Below are 11,483 nucleotides of genomic sequence, written 5' to 3'. Positions count from 1 at the left end.
TATCTCTTCTTTCATTCCTCTCTAAAACACTTGAACGTGCCATCTCTAACCAACTGTCCTCCTATCTCTCACATAACAACTTGCTTGACATTCACCAGTCAGGCTTCAAGAAGGCACACTCCACTGAGACGGCTCTCCTCGCAGTGACTGAGTCCCTCTGTGCTGCCAGAGCCTCGTCCCTCTCATCGATTCTCATTCTCCTCGACCTGTCCGCAGCATTTGACACGGTGAACCACCAGATCCTCCTTGCCACTCTCGCCAAACTTGGCATTGCTAAATTGGCCCTATCCTGGTTCACATCTTACTTGTCGAATCGCACCTATCGGATCACATGGAATGGCTCCCTGTCCAAACCTTGCACACTTGACACTGGTGTCCCTCAAGGCTCTGTACTGGGGCCCCTTCTGTTCTCCCTCTATACCAGATCTCTAGGCTCTGTAATTACATCACACGGTTTTTCATATCACTGCTATGCCGACAACACCCAGCTATTCCTCTCATTCCCCTCCTCTGACAAAGCCCTGATTGCAACGCACATATATGAATGTCTGGCAGACGTCAGCACTTGGACAACTGCCCATCACCTAAGGCTTAACCTCAACAAGACTGAGCTCCTCCTAATACCGGCGAGAGATTGCCCACACTTGGACTTACTGGTCACTGTCGAGAACATCACTGTATCTCTGTCTTCAACTGCCAGAAACCTTGGTGTGGTACTAGACAACCAGTTATGTTGCACCACCAACATCACCACAGTTGCCCGATCCTGCAGATTTGCACTGTACAACATCCGCAGGATACGGCCCTTCCTCACAAGGGAAGCAGCTCAGCTTCTAGTCCAAGCGCTGGTCATCTCCCGCCTGGACTACTGCAACTCACTCCTAGCTGGACTCCCGGTCTCTGCTATTAAACCTTTGCAGCATATCCAGAACGCAGCAACGCAGCAAACCACACACCCCAGCTCAATCCCTCCTCAACTACACTGAAAAAAGTGAAACTGCCGTGTCGTTTATTTGAAGTGCATTTTTATATTGGACTAAGTGAACATAATGCTTTCTGTTTCAAACCTGTTTTGTCTGGTTTGCCTTAAAGCAGATAATGAACCCCCTAGAACAAATTAAAAGAACAATTTTACTACAATCATATTTTTACTTCAAACCAGAAGTTTTCATGTCACGTGACCACATGACGTCACATCAACTATCTCCTTGCTCGCGCCAGCCAGCGTTTTTACCGTCCGCCATTACCTCGCTTCGAATGGAAAGACTGTCGTCTGGGCCATGTAGGAGAAAATCTCTTTTCGATAAGGTAAGCATTGGAAAACTGTGTTTTTCATTCACATTCATGGTTAGTGGTTAGTAAACTACGCTACATTAGAGAAGTGTGCTTTTACACGTGTCGGCTAAAGCTAGCTAAACCAGGCTATCGCAATGCATCTGTTGGTCAAATGCAAAGTTAAGTTCGTTGTTAATATTGTTTTACTTTGATTTAACGGAAATATTATGGGAGTGTCGTGTGATAATGCGCGTTTGTCTTGTGTTAACTAGTCTAGACATTCGAGGTATCTGTATATGAGAAGGCATTTCGAGAGCGTCTCGTGCAAAGTCAATGAGATCAATCGACGGATAGTAAACGAGGCGTCAGTGGACATTTTTTTCCTGCGGCGGGGCTGCGCTCCCCCGCTGCCCTCACACACACGGGGCTGGCTGCAGAGCACAGAGTGGTACTGCGCGGACACAGTTTAAAGAAGTGACAACTGAAATGCCCCCGACTAGGGATGTAAACTGTTAATCGACTATCTGTTCATTGTCGAAAATAATTAAATCGATTAAATTAAATTAATTGTAGGTTAACGCGGGATAACCGCGTTAACCTACGGGGATAGGTTAACGCGGTTATCCCGCGTTACGAGACGCCCGCGGGCGGCGAGAGACCCGGCACACAAACATGAGGCGGACAAAACGGAGTGGAGTATGGGAGCATTTCAAACTAAGTAATGACGACAAAGACGCTCAATGTAAACTCTGCGGTACTACGTTTAAGTTCAGCTGCGCTACGAGTTCGCTAAGATATACCACCTTCAAAACCTGCATGCAGCCGTGTTGCAGGGAGGAAGTCCATCGCCTTCACAACCGACTATCGCCGCGGTGATGGGAAGGCGAGTATGCGACGACGGGAAAGCTGAGGGCATTACTCAGACGATTTGAGGCATGATCGAAAAAGATATGATGCCAATTAGCACCACTGACGGCGAGGGATTTCGGGAGTTAATACACTTCATGGAGCCAGGTTATAATATCCCTTCTAGAGCGACCGTAACTACCCGCCTGGAAGCACGCTACAAAAACTGTAAAATCTGAACATGTATTCTCAGCAGCTGGCCTCACTGTAAACAGGCTGCGCACTCGACTTACTCCAGACCATGTTAATATGCATATTTTCCTGAACAAAAATACAGGGGTCTAGGTCAGGAGTCTATTGAAAACACATTGAGACAGGAATGTTTTTGTTTCAGGAGAGGTAGCCTATATCTTCATTTAATTGTTTAATAGAGGTCCTCTAATTTTACTGTCACCTTCCTCAGGGATGATTAAGTTGTGTTCAGTACTACATGTTATGTTAAGTTTCCAGGGCTAGTAATCTTACTGTTACCTTTCTCAGAACAAGGGGGATTCTTAAGTGTTTCAAGTTTTTTTTATATAAGTACTTTACCAGATAATTGTATGTAGGCTTAATATTGTGTAGGCTAAGCCCATATTGTTTAGATTAAAAATGTTACGTTGCTTAATGTTTCACATGCAACAGGTGAGCCAGTGCACAATTATTTTTTATGTATTTCAATTTTCTGTGCAGAATCTATTTAGGTTAAATGCCATTATCTGTACCGTATTCCAACTGGTACAATAAAACATTAATTGAGGAATATAACATGCATTTTTTATTCAGTATATAAGCAATATTTTGCTTTACGTTAAAGACACCATGAGAAATGTATGTTCTCAGGAAAAAAGCTGCTTATCAGTTAATCGTTAATCGATCGATAAGGTCAATCAACTAACGATTAATGAATTAATCGATAATTTTCATCCCTACTCCCGACTGTAAAGGGCTCATTATGGTCCCACGTTCATGCAACGCAAGGGGGTTACGGACCTTGCAGACCCCCCTTGCGTCCACCGCAAGGGCCTGACGTGCGTCCCAAAAATTGTAACCTTCCGTCGAGGCGATGCAGCCGCAAGGGCTGTGATTGGTCCACTCACTAAAACCCGACGCAGAACCATAAACGTTCACGACTACATCGAAGCGTCTGCGGGGTCCTTGCGTTGCGTGAACGTGGGACCATAAATAGCCCTTAAGTGGCATAAACAACCGGAATGCATAAAAATGTATTAGAACCTAATTTGACACGGTTGGTGCTGGTTCGCCTGCCGTGTTTCTCCGCCATTGCCGATATGTGTAGAGTCACCGTTTGTTTACTGCATTTAAACATTCAGTTTAAAGCCATTTCAGACTTGTACTCCATTATTATATCCGACACACTCCAAACAGTGAATCCGTCTAGATAAGTAATAGAGGGTGTGATTAATAGTACAGTATGTGATTAATTAAATGCATTATAGACAAAGAGTTCTGATTGAAGAGGAAGATGTCACATTGTTTCTTCTGTTTATAATGCAGTACAATATTTACACTATATTTACACACTGTTTTTAATGATATACAGTTTGTAGTGATTATTATGGATACTGCTAAATGCCCCAACAAAAAACAAAATGTGAAATCTCAGCTTTTCCTTTGTGTTTACAGGTTTGACGTTTGATGGAAATTGCACGATTTTGGCCTGATAGCTGATTTGGTGAGTCCCAAAGTAAACAACGGTATACATTATTTGCATACATGTTTAAATAGGAATGACTAACAATGTTGTTCATGTCGGTATTCTAATGAATGTGGAAATGCAAAGATTGTGGTACTTCTGTTTCACGAAGATCTGAACTCCTTAAACATTATAAGCTTGAACACAGACATTATGGACGCCGCCATTCCTATGCATGCATCTATTTAAACTGTCCTTGTACCTGCAAGACTTGGAAGGCACTTTTGAGCCATTTGTCAAGAAGTCATCAGCCCTCCTCACAAACTGAACTGACCACATTTAAATGTCTCTTATGCAATTGTAATCAACGTTCCAATTTGAAAGACTATTTTCAACATATTTCACTGCATCTGAAAAACAGTGAAACTGTTGATTGTGTGTTTCAGGGGTGTTCATACAAAACAAATATTTATGGTTCGTTTCGAACCCATAGAAGCAGAAATCATAAGGATTGTTCAGTTAATGATTTAAAACCTGGAATACTTGAGAGACAGGGGTCAAGCTCAGATAATTCTGCTGAAAGTCACATTTCTGACAGTATCCAGATTGATAGTGTTAGTACTGAGCTCTCAGAGACTTTAAGCACAGAAAATGTAACTGATTTTAGTTTGCATGATCAGGCTTTAAATGATTTGCCACGTAATGTTGAGCTCAAAGTTGCCTCTGTCTTACTGAAGCTAGAACATATTTATCTTGTTTCTAGTGTGGCTGTTGATGAACTTTTGCAAGAGTTTGACTATTTACTTAGCACTGCTTCTGTCCCTCTTATCCATAAAACCATAGCTCAGCACTTACAGAATGTTAACTGTCAAGTAGATGAAACCGTTCTGCAAGAGCTATCATCTACTCTTTGCAAGTCAAATCCCTTTTCAGCTTCGTTTGGTGGTCAAGGCCCGCTTTCCACTGCTTGGAAGCGGAAGACGTACTACAAAAAACATTTTGATATTGTAGAACCTATAGAATATGTGCTAGACTCTCAAAACAGAAAATCATTTCAATACGTACCAATACTAAAATCTCTACAGCAGATTCTAAGTTGTCAAACGTTTTTGGAGAAAGCAATCAACTTGAAATCTCCCCATCAATCTGATGAAATCCATTATAAATCATTTTATGATGGTGTTATTTACAAAGAAAATGTGCAGTTGTCAAAAGAGTGTGCAATTTCACTTATTTTGTATGTAGACGATTTTGAAATCTGTAATCCCCTCGGCACCTCCAGAAAAAAACATAAAATCTGTGCGGTGTATTGGACATTGGGGAACTTACCTGCTAGTTGTCACTCATCGCTGTCAAATATATATTTAGCTGCGCTTATTCGCACTGAAGATGTTAAGTGCTACGGTTATGACAGTGTATTAAAGCCCTTAGTAGATGATCTTATTACATTAGAACAAGAAGGACTGTTTATTGCCAAATTGGGAAAAAGCATTAAAGGGTTTGTTCATTGTGTAGTAGCAGACAATCTCGGGGCCCACGGTATTGCAGGTTTTGTGGAAAGTTTTTCAGGTAAATATGTTTGCAGATTTTGTACAGCAGAATGTGTAGACATTCAAGCAAAAGAAGTTAAGTCAGGACTCTTTTGTGCAAGAAGCGAGGAGATTCATGCTTCTCATCTTAAAGCTCTTGAAGAAAATTCTTTTTCTTGTCATTTTGGTGTAAAAAGGAAGTGTGTGCTGTCAGAAAAGCTATCATATTTCAATGTGACACAGAGTTTCCCCCCAGATATAGCTCATGATATCTTTGAAGGAATTGTCCCTGTTGAGATTGCTCTTTGTCTAACTGTATTCATTTCTAAAAAATATTTTACACTAGCCAATTTGAATGAAGCAATAACCACATTTCCATTTAAGTGGACTGATAAGACAAACCGTCCGCATGTTGTGCCCCTCTCCTACGCTACAAGGAAAACAATTGGAGGAAATGTACACGAGAATTGGAGCCTGTTGAGATATCTTCCTCTTTTGATTGGTACCAGAGTACCTTCGAATGAACCAGCATGGCAAGTCCTCTGTGAATTAAAGGACATTGTAGAACTTGTTGTTGCACCTTTTCACACTGAGGAATCCATTTCTTATCTTGACTTCAAAATATCTGAACACAGGACCGTGTTCAAAGAAGTTTTCCCCCATCAAAGAATTCTGCCTAAACATCATTATTTGGAACATTATCCATGGTTGATACGACAGTTTGGACCCCTTGTTGCTCTGTGGACAATAAGATTTGAAGCAAAGCATAGCTTCTTTAAAAGAGTAATCCGCCATACAAACTGTTACAAAAATGTACTGTATTCGTTAGCCCAAAGGCACCAATTTCAGACTGCATACAATCTGCACATGTGTAGATTCTCTAAGCCACTTTTGGAGGTGGCTGATGTTTCAACACTTCCCCTTGATGTTATCAATCAGGACATTGCACAGGCTGTGAAACAAAAGTACCCACATATGGACACTGTGGACCTTGCAAAGAATGTATCCTACAACGGCTTCAACTATAGGATTGGAATGGTGGTAGCCCATGGGTCACTGGCTGGACTTCCAGAGTTTTGTGAAATCGTTCATATGATTGTTCTGCAAGAGACACTCATTTTCATTGTCAAAAAATTGGATGCCTGGTACCTGGAACATTATCGATCTTATGCTTTGGTCATGTCTACTACTAGACAACTAAGGCTTGTTGAGGCACATGAGCTGACAGACTCCTACCCTCTCGCTGACTACGTGGTTGGTGGATGGCGCCTCATCTCTCTGAAGAGATACATCCACGTATAAGGTTGTATATGTATGGGTGTAGTGTTACAAACATGGGAGACAATTTAATTTTATTATTATTATTTAAAGATGGAGTCAGCGATTCTGGAGAATGCTTTTTGTCAAAATTTGTGAATATCTCCTCACAATCCGCTACCTGTCCGTACTGTGTGTGCACTGAAAAAAAAATCCAGTGTTATTACACAAACTAGGCTCTGTAATCACCCCCTTAGTTTACATAAGTTTCCAGAGCCTAGGCTGTGTATTAACATCAGAATTACTTTTCAGCGTGCACACACAGTACGGACAGATAGCAGATTGTGAGGAGATATTCACAGATTTTGACAACAAGCTCTCTCCAGAATCACTGACTCCACCTTTAATTGTCCGACAATGCTTCCTATTTTCATGTCCCCTTAACCTTTAGTTACTCCTTATGTAATTCTATTCTGATAAAATGGGTTGATTTTTTTTATAGTATGTAATATGTGCAATACACAATTTGAAATGTAGTGGGCATCAGAGATTTTGTTAAATTCCCTATTGAACTGTATAATAAGTAATAGTATCAAGTAATAATTGTTATTTGGGATCTGTTTTCAAGGGAAAATTTCAGTCAATTTCAGAACTGTTAACTCTGCAAAAAAAAATAGAACACCTTATAAATACCACAAAAGTAAATGAAAAATAACTTCTGCACCTAAACAAATTTGTACTTTTGCATGTGAAATCAATGCTTGTATAGTGTACAGAAGCTATGTGTTGCCATTTTAATTCCTGCTATGCATATCAATAATGAAAAATACATTTGCTGTCCTTTTTTCTATGTAAAAATTAGACTAAGATGGCATAGGGCCTTTGCTGTTTGACTTACACAAATATTAAGAATTTCCAAAATTTAGTATTGACTTAAATTTCTTCCCCAGAAAAGCAGAATAGTTAATCATTTACTTTGTGAATATGAATTTATTGTAAGTTATTTTGTAACTAACAATTTTGTACTACAACAAATACTGACGTTTCTTTTCTTGTTTCAACTAGATCATTTTGGGTGGGCAGACATGGCTGACAAAAGGCCAGCCAAGTTGCGGATTATTCTGAACCCTGATGACTCCTGGAAGCTTATTCTGCCTGATGGAATTCCAAAGTCAATGGAGCAGCTTATGGATGAAATCAGGAAAGTGTCCGGGCTAAATGGAAGTTTAAGACTGCAGTACCAAGACAGAGACTTTGGAGATGCACTTGTGAACTTGACATCTACTGCAGAGCTTGAGGATTTGGCAACTGTCAAGGTCATCCCAATAACTGATGATAGCCAAGTAATTACTCTCACTCTCTGTGATGATATAGTGTCTATTCAATCAGATGACACATTGCTCCTGTCATCACCCTCTAGTTCTGTCTCTACAAGAACTCAGATGTGGCCATGTGCATTTCCAGTACCAACATTCTCCTATGACACTGAACTACAGCTAGAAAAGGGAAATGATGTCTTTAGGTCAAACAACACAATGTTGACACCGAGTTCGAAAACAAAGTCTGATATTTTAGAAAAGTTAGCAGAAGAGATATTCAAGTTCAAAGCCTACCCAACAGATGCTGACTTTAGTGACGTTGCTCAAGCACTAATCCAGAACCACCCCTGCCTCTCTGAGCCTGGCTCATACAATGGATGCTACGGGTGGAAGCAGCAGCTAAAGACAAAAATGGGTAACTATCGAACTCAGTTGAAGGGCCTTGGGTGTTCTGAAATACTTGCGAATTCACTTAAGTCTAAAGCTCCAGAGGATGGACTCCCAGCAAAAAAAGTCAAGAGACCGAAGAGAGGAGAGGCCAACCACATACCTGACATTCCAATTGGAGAGACCCCAGACAAATTGGAAAATGAGAGACTGTCACTTTTAACTGAAGTGAAGAAGCGGAACAATCGTGCAGTGATAAAGGCCAAAATGGACAAGACTTTTTCACTGCGAAGACGGGACATTGTGGCAAAGGAATCAGAAGTAGAAGAGTTGAAAGAGAGATGGCCTGCATTGTTTACATCGGATGAGGCAAGTTACTTTTTTTATTGCAATAGATCAGTGATGATCTGTAAAGTAACTTATTATCTTAAAAATGTAGCCAAAATGCATGTTTTGGCACCTGATGTCAAACCTTCACCTTTGCTTTCCCTTTTTCTTTTCTTTTTCTTTTTGTTTTAAGATCAATGCTGAATTTATGAGAATTACAACTGTTCCACTTCAACCGCGATTCCTGGCTTCCTTGGACAAGCACCACAACAAGCTGATAGAGATCATCAGAAACAAGGGAGGAGTTGTCAGAGAGAAGACCCAAAGTATACTGAATCTTCTTGATCAGGTATGTACTTGCTCAATACATCAAAATGTATTACTCATCACATAAAGAGTAACATTGTAAATAGAAGAAATGGTGTTCATTTTGTCGACAAGTTTGATTTTGGAGTTGGAGTAGGTCTTAAAAATGTTTGAGCTCTTGAGTGTGTGCGTGTATTGTTTGCATAAGTGGAAGTTGCAAAATTAGACTGCAGAGTAATGCATCATGGATGTGTTTGTGCTATCACCTAGAGCATCGAGGTGAATCAAAAAAGGGAGTGTCTGCTAAAATGCCTCATTGTGTACCTTGGAGAAGATGTGGACAAACTCATCAAGGAGTATCGGGTTAGTAGTTTTGCATTAATCACTTAAGTTTTAGACAAGATGAAACATTGCATATATTTTTTACTTTTAAGCTCATAAACATGGTCTCAGATCCTAACAAAATACTTGTGCATATTTTGTAAGTTATATCTTGTAGAACACTGTATATTGTATCTTAATTGCATTCTGAAATATGTGTCATTCAGAGCAGCAGTATAGATGGAGCAGTGTGTAAGACACTGGTGATTTAAATGGCACTTATCCAAATTTTTCATTGAGTAAAGTGTCAGTCTGTGACTATTTTTCTGAAATGAATGAAAAATAACTTTGTAATAAATGTCTTGTGTCTTTCATTATCAGGTTGTTCAGAAGGAGGAAGCTGAAACGGAGCTTGAGGGATGTACAATGGCCGTGTATGTCATCAAGGAGGAGGATCCTCTCCAGCCACCACATGACGTTGGGATTGTTATTGAAGGGGTGCAGGTCCTCAGTGAGTTGCCATCAGTCCCACATGCCTGTGCCATGTTGTTTGGCCTCATCTATGCTCTTAACTTGAGCTACCCAAGTGAGCTCAAATACACCTTTGATGCACTGCAGAAACTATTCATGGAGATAGAACCCAAGAAAATGACACGTAGAGTGTGCAGTCTGAGTGTCAAGCTCTAAGTATTGGATTCATCAAAGAGACATTGGATACATGATGTGTTTTATTTTGTTAACCTTTTAGTTAATGGATTGCATCCACAGCAATTTAACTTTTTGTTTGTGTGAGGCGGAGCCAGACTTTATGTTCAGATACGATCTGAACATATGCTCTCATATGAAAAATTATTACGTTTATTGCTGTATTTTGAAAGTGGCTTCCTTTTATTCATTTGAAAGGGCAGTTGTGTGTACACACACACACACACACACACACACACACACACACACACACACACACACACACACACACACACACACACACACACACACACACACACACACACACACACACCCTTATGCACTTAAGACCAACCTTTTTGTTTGTGGATTGCATCTACAGCTATTTAACTTTTTGTTCTCAAAATTTTTGAGGTGGAGGTTTACATACATCCTGGTCATTTTGTTGAAGGAAAGCCAAGTTCTATGACAGTTAAACACTGTTTTTACACTTCTTATTTGCTATTTTATACCACCTTAATGTGGTAGAGACTGTTAGACTTAATGGTTACAAGATCCACATGGGTACCTAAGTAAGATTCACCCTGGGTGTCTAGTGAGGCGGAGCCAGACTTTATGTTCAGATACGATCTGAACATATGCTCTCATATGAAAAATTATTACGTTTATTGCTGTATTTTGAAAGTGGCTTCCTTTTAGATTCATTTGAAAGGGCAGTTGTGTGTACACACACACGCACGCACGCGCGCGCATGCGCGCGCGCACTCATGCACTTAAGACCAACCTTTTTATTTGTGGATTGCATCCACAGCAGTTTAACTTTTTGTTCTCTCAATTTTTGATGCAGTGGTTTACATAAATCCTGGTCATTTTGTTGAAGGAAAGCCAAGTTCTATGACAGTTAAACGCTGTTTTTACACTTCTTATTTGCTATTTTGTACCACTTTAAGCTTTTCATACCACATTAATGTGATAGAGACTGTTAGACTTAATGGTTATTGGTTATTATGGTTGTTACATTACATATGGTTATTACATTACATATCTCTTAGTTTTAATGGAGAGACGTACAAAAAGGTTTTACATTAATGTGGTTAATGATACAGAAAGGTTACATGACATTTTAAAAAAATCGAAAAGACCATGATTTTCTTTATTTTCTTGTTTTTTCTCAAATGTGCTGTGATGTGTAAAGCATATACTGGCTAGCGCCATTTTCTTTGATAAAAATCTGTAAATTTGTATTGAGGACTGTTTTATTTTTGAAAGCTACAAAGCAAAAAAAAACAACACATTGTTTTATGTAAGTTGTCCCATGCTAGCCTAATAGCCAGAGAATGTGATGCTTTTTCTTTCTTTTTTTAAACAAATACAATGACATCACAATAAATATCAAGGTCTTTCGAAGAAAATATTACTGTCTTAATTCATAGTAAGTCAACTAAATGAAACGTTTATGGTTTTGGACTGTTTTTGGTTTTGTCTTAAGTGAAAATTCTTCTTTATATTTAAGCAAATGTAGCTTTTGTTCATGGT

General features: G+C 39.6%; 1 protein-coding gene across 1 annotated transcript; it reads left to right on the top strand.

Annotated features, from left to right (window-relative positions):
* Positions 1 to 8,576: 8,576 nt before the first annotated feature.
* On the top strand, positions 8,577 to 9,950 carry LOC311344644 (uncharacterized protein; the record flags this gene model as incomplete). Its single annotated transcript, XM_084468998.1, has 4 exons — positions 8,577 to 8,678; positions 8,830 to 8,985; positions 9,213 to 9,305; positions 9,645 to 9,950. 4 exons carry the CDS (start codon positions 8,577 to 8,579, stop codon positions 9,948 to 9,950), a joined length of 657 nt encoding a protein of 218 aa, XP_084325124.1.
* Between the last annotated feature and the right edge of the window lie 1,533 nt (positions 9,951 to 11,483).

The sequence above is a fragment of the Micromesistius poutassou genome (assembly GCF_964030765.1).
Source record: "Micromesistius poutassou genome assembly, chromosome: 6".
Taxonomy (NCBI): domain Eukaryota; kingdom Metazoa; phylum Chordata; class Actinopteri; order Gadiformes; family Gadidae; genus Micromesistius; species Micromesistius poutassou.
Note: the sequence above shows the minus strand (reverse complement) of the source record. Positions and strands in the feature narration are given on the sequence as shown.